The 26,155-nt window shown below is 44.9% G+C and overlaps 1 protein-coding gene across 2 annotated transcripts in view; it reads left to right on the top strand.

Moving 5' to 3' along the window:
* The window catches only part of slc29a3 (solute carrier family 29 member 3), a 30,872-nt gene extending 6,255 nt beyond the window's left edge, over positions 1-24,617 (top strand). For both annotated transcript variants that reach the window (XM_084321433.1, XM_084321432.1), the window contains exons 4-6: positions 1,484-1,710; positions 5,627-5,789; positions 20,866-24,617. In XM_084321433.1, coding sequence (XP_084177559.1) covers positions 1,484-1,710; positions 5,627-5,789; positions 20,866-21,472 — 997 coding nt within the window. In that variant the 3' untranslated portion in view covers positions 21,473-24,617. The remainder of the gene's footprint in view (positions 1-1,483; positions 1,711-5,626; positions 5,790-20,865) is intronic.
* Positions 24,618-26,155: the final 1,538 nt, after the last annotated feature.

Genomic DNA, 26,155 nt, shown 5'->3' with positions numbered 1-26,155 from the left:
TCCTTCGGATGAGACGCTAAACCGAGGTCCTGACTGAATCGTTAAAGTCGTTAAAGAACCCAGGATGCCTATCGCAAAGAGTAGGGGGTTCCTCTACGTTCCTGGCCAAATTCCCAATCAGGTCTCTGACATCAAGGCCATCTAATCATCCCTTCCCCTTAATTGGCTGATATAAATCCCTGTCTCCTGAGCCGTTCAGCCATTGTGTAGTGTGATGTGTGCCTGGCGCCAGTGTATGGCAGCCATTGAGCCTGCGTAGCCCAAGGTTGGGTGCTACCAGTGGTGGTGAAGGAGGCAATTTTTAAGTGTCTAGAAAAGCGCTATATAAATGTAATGATCATTACATTCATTAATTCGTTCATTCATATATATACAGTATATTGTATATTAGGGTTGTCAATCCTAATATATAGGATTGCGATTAATCATGATTCAAATGTTTAATCGCATGATTACCTATCACCCAACACACCACATCATCACCTGGAAAAAATAGGAACCATTCATAGTATGACAAGAGCCAGTGTGCTTAACCCTTTCACTGCCACACGGCAGCCGGTTAACCCTTTAATCCGCGGAGCTAATGATGGAGCATCGCCGTCGGTTGTGTGATAGTAAAGGGATAACCTTCTGTCGTGTGGCAGTGAAAGGGTTAACCTTCTGCCGTGTGGCAGTGAAAGGGTTAACTGTAAGATAGTTATGAAGGGTTAACAGTGAGGCAGAAGCTCTTTATACTGACTCAGTGCTGTGGAATAAACTCTCACTCTCTACTAAACTGTCCCAGAGCCCAGAGGTGTCTTTAAGCAGCAGTTTGAGAGCTCATATTTGACGAGTAGCTCTTAGAGAACATTGACTATATGAGGACAAAGCCTGGGCCTTGTGGTCTTTCTAGCTGTTATTTAATCTTATTATAGCTGCATTGATGTACGATGATGGATGTGTATGTGTATCATGATGTTCCATGTTGACAACATTTATGGGGTCAAGAGAAGTGATTTATTATTTGTTTTTCTTTTTAGTTATTTATTTTGATGTAATCAAGTTTTACAAGTACAACCACAATGACATATTAGAAGCAACTGGCTGTTACATTGTATCACTATTTAGCAAATGTTTGCTTGTTTACATGCATATATTATGTTACATCCTCTCTCCTCCTCTCCCCTCCTCTTCTCATCTCCTCTCCTCTCCTCTCTCACGGTCACCTCTCCTCTCCACTCCTCTTCTCATCTCCTCTCTTCTCCTCTCCTCTCTTACCCTCTCCTCTCTCCTCTCCTCTCACACTCTCCTCTCCTCTCACCCTCTCCTCTCTTCTCTCCTCCTATCCTCTTCTCTCCTCCTCTCCTATCTTCTCCTCTCCTCTCCTCTCTCACCATCTCCTCTCCTCTCACCTTCTCCTCTCCTCTCTCCTCCTACCCTCTTCTCTCCTCTCCTATCTTTTCTCTTCCTCTCCTCTCATCATTATGTGTGTGTGTGTTGGCAGGCTGTCCTCCAACGTGCGGATCCTGGCGTCTCTGTTTGTGATCCTGGCGGTGTTCATAGTGACCACGGTGATGGTCAAGGTGGACGTGACCAAGTGCAGGATGGAGTTCTTTGCCGGGACGCTGGCGAGCGTGGCTCTGGTCAGTGGGGCCTCTAACCTCCTGGCCGGCAGCGTCTTCGGCATCAGTGGATACTTCCCCATGAGGATCTCCCAGGCACTCATATCAGGTACAAGTCCACTATATCTGGATACTTCCCCATGAGGATCTCCCAGGCACTCATATCAGGTACAAGTCCACTATATCTGGATACTTCCCCATGAGGATCTCCCAGGCACTCATATCAGGTACAAGTCCTGAAGTCCTGCCAGGAGACAGGTTGTTAAATGAGACGGTCTGGTTTACAGAGAGGAGACAGGCTGTTAAATGAGACGGTCTGGTCTACAGAGAGGAGACAGGTTGTTAAATGAGACGGTCTGGTCTACAGAGAGGAGACAGGTTGTTAAATGAGACGGTCTGGTCTACAGAGAGGAGACAGGTTGTTAAATGAGACGGTCTGGTCTACAGAGAGGAGACTGAGGTTGTTAAATGAGACGGTCTGGTTTACAGAGAGGAGACTGATGTTGTTAAATGAGACGGTCTGGTTTACAGAGAGGAGACTGATGTTGTTAAATGAGACGGTCTGGTCTACAGAGAGGAGACAGGTTGTTAAATGAGACGGTCTGGTCTACAGAGAGGAGACAGGTTGTTAAATGAGACGGTCTGGTCTACAGAGAGGAGACTGAGGTTGTTAAATGAGACGGTCTGGTCTACAGAGAGGAGACTGAGGTTGTTAAATGAGACGGTCTGGTCTACAGAGAGGAGACAGGTTGTTAAATGAGACGGTCTGGTCTACAGAGAGGAGACAGGTTGTTAAATGAGACGGTCTGGTCTACAGAGAGGAGACTGAGGTTGTTAAATGAGACGGTCTGGTCTACAGAGAGGAGACTGAGGTTGTTAAATGAGACGGTCTGGTCTACAGAGAGGAGACAGGTTGTTAAATGAGACGGTCTGGTCTACAGAGAGGAGACAGGTTGTTAAATGAGACGGTTAGCCTAGGCATTGTCCAACTTACTAACACCTCTCCCGAGGGCTAACCGACACTGTCCACTTCCTGATCTCCAACCTACCAGAGTCAGCCCATGTCACCCCACTTCTCGGAGAGCTGGCTCCCCATCGCCACACGAATCCGCTTCAAGGCCCTCGACCTGGCATATCTCGCAGCGAAGGGAATGGCTCCCGCCTACCTCCGGTCAATGGTCTCTAACTACACACCCTCAAGACCCCTACGCTCTGCATCTTCTGGCCGCCTCAGACCCACTCCTATCCGAGCTCCGGGAGGGTCATCAAGGAGAAGCCGGCTATTCTCTGTCCTCGTTCCACAATGGTGGAACGAACTTCCCACCACAGTTAGGACATCTTTCGCTGTCTACTAAAACACACTCCTTCAATCAATAGCTGAAATGAAAGGGAAAAAATTATAATAATAAAAGAAAAGAAAAAAATGACTGACCTTCTTACTGTCTTCTATCATGTTTCAAGTTTCTTTAATAGTTGTCATACAGAAGTACAGAATACTTTTATACAAAATGCTTCTTACTGTTACGCTCCAGAGACTGTGCTAGACAAGTATGAAATAAAATAAAGTAGCATGTAAAAAGAAGTAAAAATAGAGGTCACAGTGTTCAGTATAGACATATGTACAATGTTCGATGCAGACTAGAAGTAACTGAGTTACCATACAATATACAATATACTATGCAATATACTAATATACAGTACTATATAGTGCAAAGCAGAAATGGGATGAGGTACAATTTAGGTACAATTTACAGTAAGGTGTACGAGTTGTAGTGCAAATCCTTTACCAATAAATATAAAGTGTGTTTGTGTGATCTAAAGTGTGGAGAGTGGGTGCTGCAGTGTGTTGTTTGTTTAAAGTGAGTGTGTGCGTGTGGATGTGTGTGCTGTGTGCATTTGATGGTTGTTGCATAGTGTTTATTGTTCGTTGAGCAGCCTGATGGCCTGGGGATAGAAGCTTCTTCTGAGTCTTTCTGTGCTCGCCTTGAGACTCCGGTATCGCTTGCCTGACCGCAGCAGTTCAAAGAGGCAGTTGTTCGGGTGGCTGGAGTCCTTGATGATTCTCTTAGCCTTGCCCCTGCACCGCTTGTTGTAAATGTTCTGGAGGGTGGGAAGCCCCCCTCCAATTGTGCGTTCCGCTGAACGTGTCACTCTTTGTAGTCTGCTTTGGTCTTGTGCAGTGCTATTCCCAAACCAGGAGGTGATGTTGCCAGTCAGGATGCTCTCTATTGTACATGAGTAGAAGTTCTTAAGGATCTTCTGACTGACTTGGAACTTCCTTAGGCGCCTGAGGAAGTAGAGGCGTTGTCGTGCCTTCTTCACAACACTGTCAATGTGTGTGGTCCATGTCAAGTCCTCGGATATGTGGGCTCCGAGGTACTTGAAACTGTTCACTCTCTCAACCGGTGCCCCGTCGATGCTGAGGGGGCTGTAGTCCTTGACCCCCGACCTCCTAAAGTCCACAATCATCTCCTTTGTTTTGCTGACGTTCAGGGAGAGTCTGTTCTCCTGGCACCATCCCGCCAGGACCTTGACCTCTTCCAGGTAGGCCCTCTCGTCGTTTGCACAGATCAGGCCCACCACTACTGTGTCGTCAGCAAATTTGATGATTGTGTTGTTGCTCCGCTGAGCCACACAGTCATGTGTGTACAGGGAGTAGAGGAGGGGACTCAGAACACAGCCCTGTGGGGCCCCTATGTTGAGGGTGATGGATGAGGAGGTGCAGTTGCCTGCTCTCACCACCTGGGGTCTGCCCGTCAGGAAGTCCAAGACCCACTGGCAGAGGTCATAGTTCAAGCCCAGGTCCCTGAGCTTGGTTATGAGTTTGGAGGGGACTATGGTATTGAATGCTGAGCTGTAGTCGATGAATAGCATTCTCACATAGTTCCCCTGCCTCTTGTCCAGGTGTGATGCTGCTGTGTGCAGCACATGGGCTATGGCGTCCTCCGTGGACCTGTTGGGGCGGTATGCAAATTGCAGGGGGTCCAGGTTGATGGGGAGGGAGGAACAGATGTAGCCCTTCACTAGCTTCTCAAAGCACTTCATGGCTATGGAGGTGAGAGCTACAGGGCGGTAGTCGTTGAGGCAAGTGGGTGTAGATTTTTTGGGTACAGGGATGATGGTGGACTTCTTCAAACAGGTGGGGATGACAGCCTGTTCTAAGGACGGGTTAAATATGTCAGTGAATACCGGGGCCAGTTGGTCGGCACAGACTTTTAGGACGCGGCCACTAATTAATCTTCCTTGTCTATATTACCTACTATACTAATATGTCTCTATTACTATGCACTCAACACTGCAGCACCCAAGTTTCAACACTGTTTGATGAACATTGTTACTCAGCTGAAAGAGTCGTACCCTTCCTGCTGACCTGTTGTACAGAACCTGTAAGTCGCTTTGGATGAAAGCGTTCAGCTAAATGACTAAATGTAAATATAAATGAATTGAGACACGGCTCAGTTATGTGTTTTTTTGTTAACGTGTCTCTCTGATGTAACCTCCCCTCTCTCTCCTCCCCCTCTCCTCCCCCTCTCCTCTCCCTCTCCTCCCTCCCTCTCCTCCCTCTGTCTCTTCACTCTCCTCCCCCTCTCCTCCCCCTCTCCTCCCTCTCTCCTCTCCCTCTCCTCCCTTTGTCTCTTCACTCTCCTCCCTCTCTCCTCTCCCTCTCCTCCCTCCCTCTGTCTCTTCACTCTCTCCTCCCCCTCTCCTCCCTCTGTCTCTTCACTCTCTCCTCCCTCTCTCCTCCCCCTCTTCTCCCCCTCTCCTCCCCCTCTCCCTCTCCTCCCTCCCTCTCCTCCCTCTGTCTCTTCACTCTCCTCCCTCTCTCCTCTCCCTCTCCTCCCTCCCTCTGTCTCTTCACTCTCTCCTCCCCCTCTCCTCCCTCTCCTCCCTCTGTCTCTTCACTCTCTCCTCCCTCTCTCCTCCCCCTCTCCTCCCCCTCTCCTCCCCCTCTCCTCTCCCTCTCCTCCCTCCCTCTCCTCCCTCTGTCTCTTCACTCTCCTCCCCCTCTCCTCCCTCGCCCCCAGGCCAGGCCATGGGAGGGACTCTGACCGCGGTGGCGTCTATAGTCGACCTGTCCGTAGCCAAGGACGTCACACAGAGCGCTCTGGCCTACTTCCTGACGGCGGACGTCTTCACGGTGCTCTGTATCGGCATGTACCTGTTGCTGCCCAGGCTGGCGTACGCACGGTCAGTAGTTAGACGCACGGTCAGTAGTTAGACACACGGTCAGTAGTGAGATGCACGTCAGTAGTTAGACACACGGTCAGTAGTTAGATAAGAGACACGGTCAGTAGTGAGACGCACGGTCAGTAGTTAGATGAGACACACGGTCAGTAGTTAGACACACGGTCAGTAGTGAGACGCACGGTCAGTAGTTAGATAAGACACACGGTCAGTAGTGAGACACACGGTCAGTAGTTAGATAAGACACACGGTCAGTAGTTAGATAAGACACACGGTCAGTAGTTAGACGCACGGTCAGTAGTTAGATAAGACACACGGTCAGTAGTTAGATAAGACGCACGGTCAGTAGTTAGATAAGACGCACGGTCAGTAGTTAGACACACGGTCAGTAGTTAGATAAGACGCACGGTCAGTAGTTAGACACGCGGTCAGTAGTTAGATAAGACACACGGTCAGTAGTTAGATAAGACACATGGTCAGTAGTTAGATAAGTCACACGGTCAGTAGTTAGATAAGACACACGGTCAGTAGTGAGATAAGACACACGGTCAGTAGTTAGATAAGACACACAGTCAGTAGTGAGACACACGGTCAGTAGTTAGACACACCGTCAGTAGTTAGATAAGACACACGGTCCGTAGTTAGACACACGGTCAGTAGTTAGACACACGGTCAGTAGTGAGACACACGGTCAGTAGTTAGACACACCGTCAGTAGTTAGATAAGACACACGGTCAGTAGTTAGACACACGGTCAGTAGTGAGACACACGGTCAGTAGTTAGATAAGACACACGGTCAGTAGTTAGACATACGGTCAGTAGTTAGATAAGACACACGGTCAGTAGTTAGACACACGGTCAGTAGTTAGACACACGGTCAATAGTGAGATGAGACACACGGTCAGTAGTTAGACACACGGTCAGTAGTTAGACACACAGTCAGTAGTTAGACACACGGTCAGTAGTTAGATAAGACACACGGTCAGTAGTTAGACACACGGTCAGTAGTTAGACACACGGTCAGTAGTTAGACACACAGTCAGTAGTTAGATAAGACACACGGTCAGTAGTTAGACACACGGTCAGTAGTTAGATGAGACACACGGTCAGTAGTTAGACACACGGTCAGTAGTTAGATGAGACACACGGTCAGTAGTTAGATAAGACACACGGTCAGTAGTTAGATAAGACACACGGTCAGTAGTGAGACACACGGTCAGTAGTTAGATAAGACACACGGTCAGTAGTTAGATAAGACACACGGTCAGTAGTTAGACGCACGGTCAGTAGTTAGATAAGACACACGGTCAGTAGTTAGATAAGACGCACGGTCAGTAGTTAGATAAGACGCACGGTCAGTAGTTAGACACACGGTCAGTAGTTAGATAAGACGCACGGTCAGTAGTTAGACACGCGGTCAGTAGTTAGATAAGACACACGGTCTTAGACGCACGGTCAGTAGTTAGATAAGACACATGGTCAGTAGTTAGATAAGTCACACGGTCAGTAGTGAGATAAGACACACGGTCAGTAGTTAGATAAGACACACGGTCAGTAGTTAGATAAGACACACAGTCAGTAGTGAGACACACGGTCAGTAGTTAGACACACCGTCAGTAGTTAGATAAGACACACGGTCCGTAGTTAGACACACGGTCAGTAGTTAGACACACGGTCAGTAGTGAGACACACGGTCAGTAGTTAGACACACCGTCAGTAGTTAGATAAGACACACGGTCAGTAGTTAGACACACGGTCAGTAGTGAGACACACGGTCAGTAGTTAGATAAGACACACGGTCAGTAGTTAGACATACGGTCAGTAGTTAGATAAGACACACGGTCAGTAGTTAGACACACGGTCAGTAGTTAGACACACGGTCAATAGTTAGATGAGACACACGGTCAGTAGTTAGACACACGGTCAGTAGTTAGACACACAGTCAGTAGTTAGACACACGGTCAGTAGTTAGATAAGACACACGGTCAGTAGTTAGACACACGGTCAGTAGTTAGACACACAGTCAGTAGTTAGACACACGGTCAGTAGTTAGACACACGGTCAGTAGTTAGATAAGACACACGGTCAGTAGTTAGACACACAGTCAGTAGTTAGATAAGACACACGGTCAGTAGTTAGACACACAGTCGGTAGTTAGATAAGACACACGGTCAGTAGTTAGACACACGGTCAGTAGTTAGATGAGACACACGGTCAGTAGTTAGACACACGGTCAGTAGTTAGATGAGACACACGGTCAGTAGTTAGACACACGGTCAGTAGTTAGATAAGACACACGTCAGTAGTTAGATAAGACACACGGTCAGTAGTTAGATAAGACGCACAGTCAGTAGTTAGACACACGGTCAGTAGTGAGACACACGGTCAGTAGTTAGACACACGTCAGTAGTTAGATAAGACACATGGTCAGTAGTTAGATAAGACACACGTCAGTAGTTAGATAAGACACACGGTCAGTAGTTAGATAAGACACACGGTCAGTAGTTAGACACATGGTCAGTAGTTAGATAAGACACACGTCAGTAGTTAGATAAGACACATGGTCAGTAGTTAGATAAGACACACGTCAGTAGTTAGATAAGACACACGGTCAGTAGTTAGATAAGACACACGGTCAGTAGTTAGACACATGGTCAGTAGTTAGATGAGACACACGGTCAGTAGTTAGACACACGGTCAGTAGTTAGACACACGGTCAGTAGTGAGATAAGACACACGGTCAGTAGTTAGACACACGGTCAGTAGTTAGATAAGACACACGTCAGTAGTTAGATAAGACACACAGTCAGTAGTTAGACACACGGTCAGTAGTTAGATAAGACACACGGTCAGTAGTTAGATAAGACACACGGTCAGTAGTGAGACACACGGTCAGTAGTTAGATAAGACACACGTCAGTAGTTAGACACACGGTCAGTAGTGAGATAAGACACACGGTCAGTAGTTAGACACACGGTCAGTAGTTAGATAAGACACACGGTCAGTAGTTAGATAAGACACACGGTCAGTAGTTAGATAAGACACACGGTCAGTAGTTAGATAAGACACACGTCAGTAGTTAGATAAGACACACAGTCAGTAGTTAGACACACGGTCAGTAGTTAGATAAGACACACGTCAGTAGTTAGACACACGGTCAGTAGTGAGATAAGACACACGGTCAGTAGTTAGACACACGGTCAGTAGTTAGATAAGACACACGTCAGTAGTTAGATAAGACACACAGTCAGTAGTTAGACACACGGTCAGTAGTTAGATAAGACACACGGTCAGTAGTGAGACACACGGTCAGTAGTTAGATAAGACACACGTCAGTAGTTAGATAAGACACACAGTCAGTAGTTAGACACACGGTCAGTAGTTAGATAAGACACACGGTCAGTAGTTAGACACACGGTCAGTAGTTAGATGAGACACACGGTCAGTAGTTAGATGAGACACACGGTCAGTAGTTAGATAAGACACACGGTCAGTAGTTAGACACACGGTCAGTAGTGAGATAAGACACATGGTCAGTAGTTAGACACACGGTCAGTAGTTAGACACACGGTCAGTAGTTAGATGAGACACACGGTCAGTAGTTAGATGAGACACACGGTCAGTAGTTAGACACACGGTCAGTAGTTAGACACACGGTCAGTAGTTAGATAAGACACACGGTCAGTAGTGAGACACACAGTCAGTAGTTAGATAAGACGCACGGTCAGTAGTTAGACACACGGTCAGTAGTGAGATAAGACACACGGTCAGTAGTGAGATAAGACACACGGTCAGTTGTTAGATAAGACACACGGTCAGTAGTGAGATAAGACACACGGTCAGTTGTTAGATAAGACACACGGTCAGTAGTTAGATAAGACGCATGGTCAGTAGTTAGACACACGGTCAGTAGTTAGATAAGACACACGGTCAGTAGTTAGACGCACGGTCAGTAGTTAGATAAGACACACGGTCAGTAGTTAGATAAGACACACGGTCAGTTGTTAGATAAGACACACGGTCAGTAGTTAGATAAGACACACGGTCAGTAGTTAGATAAGACACACGGTCAGTAGTTAGACACACGGTCAGTAGTGAGATAAGACACACGGTCAGTAGTGAGATAAGACACACGGTCAGTAGTGAGATAAGACACACGGTCAGTAGTTAGACAAACGGTCAGTAGTTAGACGCACGGTCAGTAGTTAGATAAGACGCACGGTCAGTAGTTAGATAAGACACACGTCAGTAGTTAGATAAGACACACGGTCAGTAGTTAGACAAACGGTCAGTAGTTAGACGCACGGTCAGTAGTTAGATAAGACACACGGTCAGTAGTTAGATAAGACACACGGTCAGTAGTTAGACACACGGTCAGTAGTTAGATAAGACACACGGTCAGTAGTTAGATAAGACACACGGTCAGTAGTTAGATAAGACACACGGTCAGTAGTTAGACACACGGTCAGTAGTTAGATAAGACACACGGTCAGTAGTTAGACACACGGTCAGTAGTTAGATAAGACACACGGTCAGTAGTTAGATGAGACACACGGTCAGTAGTTAGACACACGGTCAGTAGTTAGATAAGACACACGGTCAGTAGTTAGATGAGACACACGGTCAGTAGTTAGACACACGGTCAGTAGTTAGATAAGACACACGGTCAGTAGTTAGACACACGGTCAGTAGTTAGATGAGACACACGGTCAGTAGTTAGACACACGGTCAGTAGTTAGATAAGACACACGGTCAGTAGTTAGATAAGACACACGTCAGTAGTGAGATAAGACACACGTCAGTAGTTAGATAAGACACACAGTCAGTAGTGAGATAAGACACACAGTCAGTAGTTAGATGAGACACACGGTCAGTAGTTAGATAAGACACACGGTCAGTAGTTAGATAAGACACACGTCAGTAGTTAGATAAGACACACAGTCAGTAGTTAGATGAGACACACGGTCAGTAGTTAGATAAGACACACGGTCAGTAGTTAGATAAGACACACGGTCAATAGTTAGACACACGGTCAGTAGTTAGATAAGACACACGGTCAGTAGTGAGATAAGACACACGGTCAATAGTGAGATAAGACACACGGTCAGTAGTTAGATAAGACACACGGTCAGTAGTGAGATAAGACACACGGTCAGTAGTGAGATAAGACACACGTCAGTAGTTAGACACACGGTCAGTAGTTAGACACACGGTCAGTAGTTAGATGAGACATACGGTCAGTAGTTAGATAAGACACACGGTCAATAGTTAGACACACGGTCAGTAGTTAGATAAGACACACGGTCAATAGTTAGACACACGGTCAGTAGTTAGATAAGACACACGGTCAGTAGTGAGATAAGACACACGTCAGTAGTTAGACACACGGTCAGTAGTTAGACACACGGTCAGTAGTGAGATAAGACACACGGTCAGTAGTTAGACACACGGTCAGTAGTTAGATAAGACACACGGTCAGTAGTTAGATAAGACACACGGTCAGTAGTGAGATAAGACACACGTCAGTAGTGAGATAAGACACACGGTCAGTAGTTAGACACACGGTCAGTAGTTAGATAAGACACACGGTCAGTAGTTAGATAAGACACACGGTCAGTAGTGAGATAAGACACACGTCAGTAGTGAGATAAGACACACGGTCAGTAGTTAGATAAGACACACGGTCAGTAGTGAGATAAGACACACGTCAGTAGTGAGATAAGACACACGGTCAGTAGTTAGATAAGACACACGTCAGTAGTGAGATAAGACACACGGTCAGTAGTGAGATAAGACACACGTCAGTAGTGAGATAAGACACACGTCAGTAGTGAGATAAGACACACGGTCAGTAGTGAGATAAGACACACGTCAGTAGTGAGATAAGACACACGGTCAGTAGTTAGATGAGACACACGGTCAGTAGTTAGACACACGGTCAGTAGTGAGATAAGACACACGTCAGTAGTGAGATAAGACACACGGTCAGTAGTGAGATGAGACACACAGTCAGTAGTGAGATAAGACACACGGTCAGTAGTGAGATGAGACACACAGTCAGTAGTGAGATAAGACACACGGTCAGTAGTGAGATAAGACACACGTCAGTAGTGAGATAAGACACACGGTCAGTAGTGAGATAAGACACACGGTCAGTAGTGAGACACAGTAGTGAGACACACAGTCAGTAGTTAGACACACGGTCAGTAGTTAGACACACGGTCAGTAGTTAGATAAGACACACGGTCAGTAGTTAGACGCACGGTCAGTAGTGAGACACATAGTCAGTAGTGAGACACACAGTCAGTAGTTAGACACACGGTCAGTAGTTAGATAAGACACACGGTCAGTAGTTAGATAAGACACACGGTCAGTAGTTAGACACACGGTCAGTAGTTAGATAAGACACACGGTCAGTAGTTAGACACACGGTCAGTAGTTAGATAAGACACACGGTCAGTAGTTAGATAAGACACACGGTCAGTAGTGAGATAAGACACACGGTCAGTAGTTAGACACACGGTCAGTAGTGAGACACACAGTCAGTAGTTAGATAAGACACACGGTCAGTAGTTAGATAAGACACACGGTCAGTAGTTAGACACACGGTCAGTAGTGAGACACACAGTCAGTAGTGAGATAAGACACACGGTCAGTAGTTAGATAAGACACACGGTCAGTAGTTAGATAAGACACACGGTCGGTAGTGAGACACACGTCAGTAGTTAGATAAGACACACGGTCAGTAGTTAGATAAGACACACGGTCAGTAGTTAGATAAGACACACGGTCAGTAGTTAGATAAGACACACGGTCAGTAGTTAGATAAGACACACGGTCAGTAGTTAGACACACGGTCAGTAGTCAGATAAGACCTGGTTGCTGGGAACCTACAATAAACCAGTAGTAGATGATCATAATGTTCTTGGAGACACATAGTTGACAAGAGAATCTGCAATGTAGCTTGGTGCTGTTCCATTTAGTGCTTTGTATATAAGGGCTTGGTAGACAGTGTGAATGGCATTTAGTAAGGTACGCTGATATCAGCTAAAACACACACTGTGTTACTGTAACATTGTCTACCAACATAACACTAGTTAAAGATGGGGGCGATCTCCGGTAGACTGGCATGGTCCTTTTCAAGGTGCTATAGATAACATTCAGCCACTAGATGTCACACTAGAGCACAAGCATGTCATTTATCCAATCAGGTGCATTCCACGTGGGGAACTGGGAAGTAGGGAGGGGATACATGCCTGCAATACATACATGCATGTAAACAACCACAGACATTTTGGACCCGCAAACATTTAGAAAATTATAAATTCATTATTAAAAATTGTTTTTTGGGGGGGGGAAAGCAATACTTTTATTCCACACCTTTTTTTTTTCACTTTTTCTCCTTATTTTCTATTTTTCTTCCATCCCAATTTCGTATTTCCAATTCTTCCCTCCCCTGTCTTGAACGTTTCTAGACTATGCCTCCCACTGGTCGGCTGTAGTGAGGATAGAAGCCTTGCATCACGTGTCTCCTCCGGTACACGAGGAGGCAGCCTGTCGCATTTTTTCACTGCAACAGCTCGAACTCTCAGTGGCGAGGAGTAACGCGTGGGAGGCTCACGCTGCCCCCGATACTTCCTGTTTCCGCCGTACCGGCGTCACCCAACCGACCTGTAGGAGTCGCTGTCCACAACGTCCAATCCCCACCCACCGGCTTTCCCACCCTCTAACACTGCCAATAGACCTATCGCTAAGCCACGCCCCCTTTGAAAACTCGGACACAGAGCCGACCGTGAATGACTCTCGTTGACGATGGCTGCAGGCAGCCCCTTTCCTGACTGTGATGCAAGCCTTGCTTCACAGTCACGAAAGGGGCTTATGCCGCTGGAGATTTACCACAGCAGGTAATAGACCTGTTTTTTAAAGATAACACAAATATTTCATCTAGAAGCAGACAGAGAGGGTTACAATATGCAGTGGAAAAGTACGTTCATGAGATACACATTTACCTTAGACCTCCATGGTGATGCAAGCATTAGATATAGATAACGTCTCAAGCATTACTTACAGTTGACTTGATTGAAGATTACAAGAACTATGATGATAATCCATGATTACTATTGCTGATACATTTAGTTTAGTGGTCCAACGCAGTATACGAGCTAGACCCGACAGTTGTGTCACTAGTCACTAGAATGAGGAAAAAAGTGAGAGCTGTCACTTGCCAACATTCCTCCTCCATAAACGGGTGAGACTTCAGAGAATGGTATGCTGCACATTCTAGTGTACATCAGGTCAAATGATTGATTACACTAACTATAAATGTATAGTGATAGAGACCAAAGTAAAAATACCTAATAATAAAATAGACCTAATATAGGGGGCGACAGTGGCTTGGGAGTAGAGCAGTCGCCTGGTAATCCGGAGGTTCCCGGTTTGATTCTCGCTCCTCCCGGGCAGCGTGTCGAAGTGTCCTTGAGCAAGACACTGATGAGCAGGTTGGCACCTTGCATGGTTGCCTCCACCGTCGGTGTGTGAATGTGTGAGTGAATGGGTAAGATGTGAGAAACAAATTGTAAAGCGCTTTGGATAAAAGCGCTATATAAATACAGCCATTTACCAAAATACCTGTAAATCACAGTAAATGGGTATACAGGTCAGGACATAGCTTTTCTTATAACACTAAGTATAAGTTATATTTAATATAAATATAAATAAATGCATATACAACACATTCTCAAGATAGATCACTCTGATTAGAAAAGAAAACCCACAACTAAAGTGTACATAAATAGCCACTATTTTTACAATAAATATACATGGATTTACAGTTACACAAATGGATGTACGATATAAACTGGAATAGCGAACAATATCATGTGTTGTTGTGATACATCTATGGTAATTTAACATTATATTCTTCTAGTACCTCCATTATGGATTAATAGCCTGGTCTGTTGACATTTGCAATATCAGCAACTGTTGATGAAGATTAAGTACTTTAACATTGTAAACCAGCAATCTGAGGGACACAGAGCAGCATAACTGGACCACTTTAACAACCTTCAGGTCAATCGAGGGTTGAATGCACTGAAATACAAGAACACCCTATAGAATATGTACTGTACTTTTACTTTTGAAACTTAATACAGTACTGTAGTTGTAATGGTACATAATTCACCCACAGACCTATTGTTAGGAACATTCTAGAAAATTAGTGCTGCCCGAACATTCTGGAACGTGTGTGATGATGTCATGGCAGTACATTCTAGAACCTTAGGTCTGCCCGATCATTCTGGAACGTTGGTGATGATGTCATAGTAGTACCTTCTAGAACCGCTAACATTCCTATTTAAGCATTCTGTTTAGCTTTCTAGTAATGTCCACCTTCCATTGGGGGAGCCTGGTGCCCACAGGCCGGCACTCCTCATCTGGAGTAAGAGGGGAGGAGAGAGGGTTGATGGATAAGTGGAGAGGGATGAGGGGGAGGTGAATGAGGAGAGAGGTGAATGAGGAGAGAGGGATATTATTCAGTTAATGACATGATTGTAAAGCTGCACACATTCCATGATGCTCACTTTAGTCCAAAAACATAAATCAGACCTCTTTCATTGTCACTCATGTCCTGTCTTGGGTTGACCTGTGTCGTCTCTGTGAGGGCAGTAACATCTCCAGCACACCTCATTCTGTGAAAAAAACACAAAAAGCTGAGTATTAGCTAAGCATAGAGAGATAATAATAATAGTTCATTTATGGAGCATCTTTCATACATAAAATGCAGCTCAAAGTGGATTTTATTGACAACAAACATAACAACTTTGACAGATCAACATTTGTGTTTGCCTTGTCAGGGATAAAACGAAAAGTCCAGGGCCCTCATGTATCAACCTGATGTACGCACAGATATGTGCTTAAGCCGTGCGTACGACCATTCCTAAGCAAAGTGTGGGATTTATCTATTTGAACTTGTGCTTGACTTTGTGCGTATATTTAAGCAAAGGTCGGACCATGCGTAGGTGGCGCCGGTGGTAGAATATTTTCACAACGCGGAAATAAGCACTGTCCAGTCAGACTGACTGTGCTCTGCGTAACTCAACTCGTTATTATTTTGCGCATATATTGCAGAAATACGGGAACGTTTTGATTATATTTAAAAGGCTTTGCCATTGTTAAACGTAATAAGTGGAACCCCGAAGCTGTAAGCAGAATACAAGTCATATGAACACCCACGATATAAAAACGCATTGCAACGAGAACAGACAGAGGTTATTTGTTGAGTGTATGTGTATACAAAACCCTTGCAATAAATGTGTCTTATGAATGAAAAGCATACATGCTCTGGACACAGAGCATATATCGTGTGGGTGATATTACAGAATTTCACTTATTTAGTTTTACAATGTCAAAGCCTAAATCAAAACGTTCCCGTATTTCTGCAATCTATGCGCAAAATAATAACGAGTTGAGTTCTAACAAAGAACGTATTACATGCTGGTAGGCTGATAGAGTAAACTATGATATGAATATGAATATGATATGATCATATAAATACTGGTCCGTCCGCGAGGATATCGAGGACTCGGATAGCCATTAAGCCATTTGAGAATATAGGCGGCCTATAGCCTATACATATTATTTAATGTTTTCATAAGCGTAAAGATACAACAGCTAGATTAATGATCAAGTTAGTTTACTGTATGCAGGCTTCGCAGGGCTGTGTGTTATATATGCGCAAGTTACTGTTGCATAATGTAGGCTGGCTGCTATTATATGTAATTCATAGGCTACCTAATACCAACAACAAAATAGATTGTATCATATGCCTCTACACACATTATATTATACACATCATATTATATCTTGGTTCGGCAGTGCCTCTGTGAACAATCTCTCAGAGTTTGCTCCATCAATAAACGCGCATTTTGGCTGATAATGTGCCGGTGGCCGGAGTCTCATTCAGGCCTAATTGTATTTAATTCAATTGTAATGTTATTACTGGGGTATCTAAAACATCACAATGTAGATCAGGGTTATCCACTGAAGCCATAATGACTCTGATCAGAACCACGGGCTCATGACGAGCGCACACAATAGGCATTGTAGAGCGCAGAGTTGGCGTGCTGAAATTGATTTAATTTCAGTCATTACAGTGCTTAATGTCGGGTCATCTCTTGTCATCTATTTCTGTCAATGTGCTGGTTCTGTAGCAGGACTGGGTCAGTCAACATCCTTGGCTCCCGGCGCACTGAAGATTATACGTTCAAGTTGTTGGTGATCAATCTCGCTCTCAGTGAAGTCTCTCAGAGTTCGCTTGGGTTAGTCCACTTTTCCACATTTCATGGGGGTGTTCCATTACCGTATATGGTTAATCGGGGCGGTTCTGGTATGCAAAAATACGTGAAAGTGTGCACGAGCCTCGGCGTAGGACCAAGGTGATATTTATCATGACAGGTGTGCGTAGGACCTGTGTACGCACGTGTGATGAATACTGTTTTTTTTGTGCGTGCACACATTCTAAATTCTGTGCTTAAGTATGGAAATAGAACATTTTCTACGTCACGTTGATGAATGAGGGCCCAGGACTTATTTACTGTTTACATCGTTGTCCCTATTGTTACTGGTTTCAAGTGGCACTATGGCATCTGAAGTGCATCGAGCATTCTTAGTGCATGTAGTAGTATTAGTATTCTGTTGTCTGTTAGCCAGTTCTTTATACTATCAATGGTGGTCACTACATTACATCTATAACTGTCCTTGTTGGTCATCATTTCCACTGTTATGCACCTGGCTTGCGGTAACGTTGCTGACGTTATGATGCAGAAAGCTATACAGAAGGCTCACGTTATGATGCAGAAAGCTAACCTTATGATACAGAAGGCTCACGTTATGATGCAGAAAGCTAACCTTATGATGCAGAAATATCTGCGGTATCGTTACATGTTGGCAGCTAACGTTAGCTAACTGGGCTGGATATACGAGAGCTAGTTCGCAGTCAAAGTCAAACGTTAGCAAACTAATAGTTTGGTCTACGTTTCTAATACATGCCGTCAAATAGTATGTCTTTATGAATTGACCTTACCTTTGAGCAAACATAAGTGTCCTTGGTAATGGTCTTCACATTCAGTTGTGTATGTGTATCGCTTGCATTTCTCTAGTTTTCGTTTGGGCTTCGGGAAAGGTATGAAATATACTCCTCCATCCAGTCTTTCAGGGTACCTGGTGTCCGAATTACAGGTACCCCACGCACAGCATTTTACCATCGGATATTAGGTAGATAATAACATATAAACTGAACTCTTACACAGTGGTTTTGATCACAGCCATCTGGTTTGATGCAGCCCACAAATGGCTTTTCTGGTGTTGACCGAGTTTTCTGCAGCAAAGTTTTTGCTGTGATATGATTGGACAAATTCTATTTTGGGGCGTGGTTTAGCGACAGGTCTATTGTGTTAGTATGACGGCCGGCCAAGCCGGTAGCAACGCAGAGAGCTGGGCTCGATACCAGCATATCCTGCGTTAGTGGCGAGCGCCTTGCCCACTGCGCCACTCAGCCGCCTTATTCCACACCTTTCTAAAAATCGATGTGGATGTATAAATTTTTTTTTTTTTATGATTACTCTACATACAAATATTATCCATAGCACCTTTGAAGCTTGAATGTGAAAGAAGTCTACACCTCCCACAATGCATTCCTCCTTCAGTAATTATTCATTATTACATTATCCATGTATTCACTAAATTTACAAATGAAATATTGCTCACACTGCTCACAGCTGTGATTTACCATCACTTTTTACTCCCCCCTGGATTTATTTGTAATCCCTAATCCCCCTAATCCCTGACCCATTAATCCCTGACCCATTAATCCCTGAACCATTAACTCTTTGACTGCCACCGACTTTCCCCATCTGTACCGGCTGGCGCCAGCGTTATTGACCATTTTAGCGATGTTTGCAGACCCATCGTGTGTTCTGTATTATAGCTATGGAGACAATAGTATGGCTCATTTTACAGGCATTGTTCATAGTCCATTACTGACTAATCAGTTCATTTCTACACACTGTAGTTTGTTACACGCTACATGCTAAACATCGCCCCTTTCCAAAATAATCCAGTATTTTTTCCATAGATTGCGAGATATGACACGTTATATGCAATAAGCCCAAATCGTTCTGGTTGATCGCCTGAACCCCCAAATACTACCAAATCAAAGGTATATACCATGTACATATGTGCCTTCACAAAATCATCAAGGGGGGGGGTTTACCCCGAAAATGCGATCGTTACAAAAAAAGCTTGGTTTAGGGCTGGTAAAATACGACACAACACTGTGATCGTTACAGAAACATGTTTCAGGTTCGGTAAAATAGACAGAATATACCTTACCTTAGCTAGAAGGTACTCCAAAAATAATAATTCCAATGATCCCATCGGCGATCGTGATTACTCGTTTATATGTAATTACTGGTGTATACGGGACACTATAGGTTTTGAGGCGAGCAGATCTGCTAGCGATTGCTCTGCAAGAGCTCCTCCCCCTCAGAGCGAGTCAGGACAGACAGGGATCAGGACAGACACTGTCTGAACTAATCTATCAGAGTTCAAAAGTTAGGCGATACTGCCACCTGGTGAGATTCGATCGTCATTGCAATTCCAACATAGGCAGATGAATCAGGGACACCTAGAGGGCTCCGGCTGACCGTATAGAACGGGGATCAAAGGAAAATATCAAAGGATCAAAACCAGAGAAATCTCGGGTTTTGGCACTCATGGCGAGATAACCCGATTTATCTCTGGTATGGCACAGAATGAGTTAATCCCTGACCCAATAATCCCTGACCCATTAATCACTAGGGGTGGGAATCACCAGTTTCATCACGATACGATACGATATAGATTCTTTGGGCAACCATACGATATTTGCTGATATCACAAAGTCTGCCACGATATGATACGATTCGATTCAGGTGCCTGCGATCGATGAGACAATATCATATGCCCATTTAACACAATCGGTAACATTTAGATCAACTCAAAAAAGGCAACGAAAATATCATTTGACATTTTTTTCTAGCTCTTCCAGACATTTAAATGAAAAACAATCTATTGTTTTTAATACAAATAGACCTCCTGTTCACTGTAAAGTGCCACGTTTTCATATATTGAGCTTTAAACTTTAAGTTACATTTTTTTACTCACAACACACAACCTAAAACCCCTCCCTACCTCCCTCTCCCAAACCGTTCCTAAAACCATTTGTTTTATGTTACATGATCATGTATTCATTTATTATGTAATTTTTTATGTTTTAAATATCAACATTATCTGTCCATCCTCAGTAAATACTATCAAACTCCTCCATCTGGTCTTTCCAAAGACCAGACATGGGACGCGAACGCACACACACACACACACACACACACACACACACACACACACACACACACACACACACACACACACACACACACACACACAGAAGGGGACATTGAACATAGGGAGAGAGCCCCCCGCCCCCCTTCCTCACAAATAGAACTCCGCTGTTTTCTCTATGCCTCTGAGCAGGGTTAGCTCGGAGGCAACTTAGCTTAGCTAGCGTAAGCAGCTAACGTTAGTTTAGGTCTTTAACGCAACGTGGGCATAAAGGAATGGCGAGGATGCAAAGAATGTTAGATGCATTTGACCCGTTGCGGGGGGGAAAAGCAGGGACTTATTTCGGGTCGCAAAATGCAACCAAATAGGCCACTCTGGGGCTATGCTGTAACGTCTACACACACACGGAGCTAGTGCTGTTGTTGTTGGGCGGATATGAGACTCGCCGTGGGATTTTCAAAATAAGAGTATCGATATGAACCGATCTTTTTACATTGCATCAATCCTATTGTATCATTGATAATTAGATAGATGTATCAATCTGGATCGGTGTATCGGCCAACCCCTAGTAATCTCTGACCCAGTAATCTCTGACCCAGTAATCTCTGACCCAGTAATCCCTGACCCAGTAATCCCTGACCCAGTAATCTCTGACCCAGTAATCCCTAACCAGGTAATCTCTGACCATATTCCATTTATTTTCCAGACACTACATGTTGCTAGCCACGTGTACCAGTGCAGGCATCACTGACAGCCAGGGGGCGCCAGTGCCTCCTCTCCAGCCTATCCTGAGGAAGACTTGGGTCCTGGGGCTGTGCGTCTTCTACGTCTTCACCGTGTCCATCATGGTGTTTCCCGCCGTGTGCTCCAGCATCCAGTCCGTCCACCAGGACAGCGGCAGTCCCTGGACCACCACCTACTTCGTCCCCCTGACCAGCTTCCTGCTGTACAACATGGCCGACTTCTGCGGGCGCCAGTCCACGGCGTGGCTGCAGGTCCCCGGTCCCACCAGCAGGGTTCTGCCGTGCCTGGTCCTGTCCCGCACCGTCCTGGTGCCTCTCCTGATGTTCTGTAACTACCAGCCCAGGGACCACATGCACACCGTGTTCTTCAACAGCGACCTGTTCCCCATCGTCCTCATCTGTCTCTTGGGACTGTCCAACGGGTACCTGGGCACGCTGCCCATGATCTACGGGCCCAAGGTGGTGCCTCGCGAGCTGGCCGAGGCCACCGGGGTGGTGATGTCCTTCTTCCTGACACTGGGCCTTGCGGTGGGATCAGCCTTCTCCGTGCTCCTCGTCCACAGCATCTAACTCATTCTAACGTCATGTAGACCTAAAGTAACAAGTAACACATCCAACAGAGGCCTTTCACAGAATGTTTACAATGCCCGTTTGTCCTCCATGTTGGAAGAGACAACGGTTGCTATGTGTTGATATATGAGGAATATATCAAGGAAAATGTCATTATTTGTTGTATCTTGTAACGAGTCACGGTGGAACGGTAACCTCGTGCTTTTCCAGTCTTTTACCTGCTCGATGCTGCACAGGAATTAGGCGTTCTCTTTCGAAAAGTGGTTACCGGGCAGCCATGTTGGAAGAAAGAGAGCTACACAAACATTGGGTGTGAGGCCTCTAGCGCCTGAGACGTGAGGGCGGCTGCCCCGCTGTCTCCAGTGGAAGAGCAAAGCGCTGTAGACGCAGCGGTACGACGACTGAGAATCACACGTCCATTATAATCCTGCACACAGATAAAGCATTAAGCTGATTGAGTGTTTTCCCTTTTCTTCATTCAGCCAACGATGGCTACAGCGGAAACTGGGACCTAAAAAAAGAAGAAGCTTGGAATGAAAAACCAAATGGCCGACCTTGACCGACCCAGTCGTCCGCACCTCACCTCACAGGACCAGACGGTGTCGCCGGGTCGTGGTCTGATAAGTCAGTGGTTCTCAAGGAGGGGTCCGGGGTCCCCCAGGGGTGCATCCCGGGTGCCTGATCAATGAGAGTATACGAGTGACTATTGTCATCATAGGCTTCACTCTTTCCGCTGCCATCTTCTCAACTACAGTATAGGGAGGTGTAGTGGTTACGTCATTGGTGTTTCCCGCGCGGTCCACCCTCCTTGAAATTGCCATGTATTTCCAATGGACCCATTTCTAAATCGTCTCGTTTAAAACAAATAAAGCATGAACATTGGCATGGTGTACCTTTCTGTGTATATTCATCCACAATCTATAGCTCAACATGAAAAAATGGGCAATTAACACATTGGACGCCAGACCCGAGATATCCCGGGTTAACTCGCCCTGCGCTGGGCGCCAAACCCGAGAAAAGTCGGGTTTTAATCGTTATTTCTTTTATTCGCTATATATATTGGGAATGGCTCTGAGATCGCAAACAGCCAATACTGCCGCCTAACGCCTTGCGGCCGCTATTGCACTCCATTTGAGACGATGTGGTTTGTTTTCTCGGCCGAGCTGGTGCGGGCGGGCGGGGTCTAAATACTCCGGCAAGACAAGCGCTTATAGGGATGGCATCAACGAGGGTCCCCGCCCCCCTTTCATGTGCAATGCTGGATAACGTTGGACACACGATCGCGATCAGTATTTGGAATGGCGATCAGATAATTGGATTATTCTTTTTGCAGTACATCATATACAAGGTAAGGACTATATGTTATCAATCTTGCGTTGATCCGATATTTTTTTCCCCATGATCGCAGTGTGTGTCTGTAATGTACTGTGTAATGTATGTCGTTGGTGGCGATCGAAGTATAGAAAAACGACCCCTCTCTTGCATGCATGATGAAATGAAACATAATACCGATAATCTAGCGTTGATTTCAGAATGATTATTGATTCAGGCGAGAAATGGCATGATTTATAATGAAATGCAGTAAAACGCTGTTTCGCGTCTTCCTGGGATTACACAGAATAACTCTAAAACTATACTCATATTCACCACGGTATAAAACGGAAATGTATGGATGTTTTTTGCATGTTGACCGGAAGAAACTCACTGACAATCGACAATGTTATTAGATCCATAGCTATAATATTTAATATAGATTTAGCACTGCAAACACCGGAATGTATCCCCATTGAACAGAGCGCTGGCACACAACGGCCCAACGCCCATAGCGACCCCTGGCGCTGAAAGTGTTAATCATAAAAGTAGCTAAATAATAACGTTTATGTTTTCGTTCACTGAGGAACTACACTCACTTTGGCGCTGCTGACTGACGTCACCACAGCGTAGACTCCTGGCTGTATTAGGCGACAGCACTGAACGACAGGCGTTCTACTGCTAAGTGTAGTTCTTTTTTAACAACAAATTAAAAACGTTATAACTAACTTTATTTCAACCAAAAATGCTCAAACAATAATGTTAGTGATAGAAGGGAACTCATTTTGTGCAAAAATGGGAAGCTTGCCAATGTCCATGACTGAGGCAGAATTATTACAATAGCCGATAATACATTTTCCAAATGATAAATCCCTATACGGGTGGACCGCTCTGGAAACTAAAGTCAGACTACACCTCCCTATAGACAACCATGGAATTTTGGACTTAAAGGGGCACTTCACCAAAAGTGTTGCACATAATCTCACACACATCCAAAAACTCTAAACGGTTTTGCACACATTCATTTTGTTCCCTATTGTTAGGTTTTAGTGAGTTTTTCCTTACCTTCGCGTGGGGTATGTCTGGGAGTGCTTGCATTCATTCATTTATTTGCATTTATTTTAAATTCGTTGGACCTTATGGTGTTCTTGTTTTGTTCTTGACTTATTGTTATGTTTCTTCTTGACTTGTTTAAAGAAGACATGTCCGGCCCATGGGGACATTAACGTGTGTTGTCGGGCCTTACAAATAAATTTGATTTGATTTGATTTCGTTTAGTTTGAATGTGGCCACCAGTGATTGTTAACTATAGCTCAATGAAATCATAAGTTAGCAGTCCCTATAAAACGAGGTATTGCTATTTCTTCATCTACGTCATCTCATGCTGATGTAATTAACACAACACAAGGATTCAATGTCACGATGACATTACTGGTGGCCATATTCAAACTAATTTACTCTCAAATGAACTGTCAAACTAAATGAATGTGTGCAAATCTGTTTTTGTACGTGTGAGATTATGTGCAAAACAAATTGGCATTGTTTTTTTGTGAACTGCCCTTTTTATCGTATCCAAAATCTTCTCAAATTGGGGGTCCCTGAGACTATATAGTATATAGTCTTATAAAATGAGGGCCTAATGTGTATCAGTTTCGGGGGGCGCTGAGAACCACCGACTCGCAGTTCTCTGTAGCAGCTTTGGATGAAAACGTTACGCGTCAGTTAGCCGACCAAACGGTACGTGTCAGTTAGCCGACCAAACGTTACGTGTCAGTTAGCCGACCAAACGTTACGTGTCAGTTTGCCGACCAAACGTTACGTGTCAGTTAGCCGACCAAACGGTACGTGTCAGTTAGCCGACCAAGCGGTATGTGTCAGTTAGCCGACCAAGCGTTACGTGTCAGTTAGCCGACCAAGCGTTATGTGTCAGTTAGCCGACCAAACGTTACTTGTCAGTTAGCCGACCAAGCGTTACGTGTCAGTTAGCCGACCAAACGGTACGTGTCAGTTAGCCGACCAAACGTTACGTGTCAGTTAGCCGACCAAACGTTACGTGTCAGTTAGCCGACCAAACGGTACGTGTCAGTTAGCCGACCAAACGGTACGTGTCAGTTAGCCGACCAAACGTTACGTGTCAGTTAGCCGACCAAACGGTACGTGTCAGTTAGCCGACCAAATGGTACGTGTCAGTTAGCCGACCAAGCGTTATGTGTCAGTTAGCCGACCAAACGTTACTTGTCAGTTAGCCGACCAAGCGTTACGTGTCAGTTAGCCGACCAAACGGTACGTGTCAGTTAGCCGACCAAACGGTACGTGTCAGTTAGCCGACCAAACGGTACGTGTCAGTTAGCCGACCAAACGTTACGTGTCAGTTAGCCGACCAAACGGTACGTGTCAGTTAGCCGACCAAATGGTACGTGTCAGTTAGCCGACCAAACTGTACGTGTCAGTTAGCCGACCAAACGTTACGTGTCAGTTAGCCGACCAAATGGTACGTGTCAGTTAGCCGACCAAACGGTACGTGTCAGTTAGCCGACCAAACGTTACGTGTCAGTTAGCCGACCAAACGTTACGTGTCAGTTAGCCGACCAAACGGTACGTGTCAGTTAGCCGACCAAACGGTACGTGTCAGTTAGCCGACCAAACGTTACGTGTCAGTTAGCCGACCAAACGGTACGTGTCAGTTAGCCGACCAAATGGTACGTGTCAGTTAGCCGACCAAACTGTACGTGTCAGTTAGCCGACCAAACGTTAACTGATAACATTAATGTCTATGGTGCATGTACTATTTAAATAACCATAGATTGCTCAATTCTTTACCGATTTTCAAACGGGTTGGTTTTCTATAAACATCAAAGATGTAGTTATGATACTGCATACTTATAAAAAAAAAAAAAATTTAAAGATGTTTTTTTTTTTTTTTTTTACAAACCGCTTAAATCATAGCCACGTTAATAATGCTTGTAATAAACCAAACCGTTTGTAAATCTGTCAATATTTCAGCGAGTTATGAGTATTTTTGTCTGTGCAGATCACTCACCCTCACTCAAGGCTGACTGGGGCAAGATGGCGGCGGTTCAGCGACGCTGGTGACTCCGCCTTAAGCTATCTAGTGTTCTATATATATCTATGGTTTTACCCTGCCTCGTCGGTATATTCCCATGTTTCAAATGTCCTAATTTGACAATTTTATACCTAGAAATATACGACGGCCAACAATTACGTTTTTAAAACTTTCAAAATGGTTGTAAAATTAGACAATACATATTGCAGAGGTTGTTTAATACTAGAACAGCTGGCCTGGCGCTCTTGGAATGCCGAGAGGTCAAACGACCCGACAAAATAAAGCCTTCCCTCGCTGGCCTTCCTTGT

Source organism: Notolepis coatsorum, assembly GCF_963971535.1.
Source record: "Notolepis coatsorum genome assembly, chromosome: 9".
Taxonomy (NCBI): domain Eukaryota; kingdom Metazoa; phylum Chordata; class Actinopteri; order Aulopiformes; family Paralepididae; genus Notolepis; species Notolepis coatsorum.
Note: the sequence above shows the minus strand (reverse complement) of the source record. Positions and strands in the feature narration are given on the sequence as shown.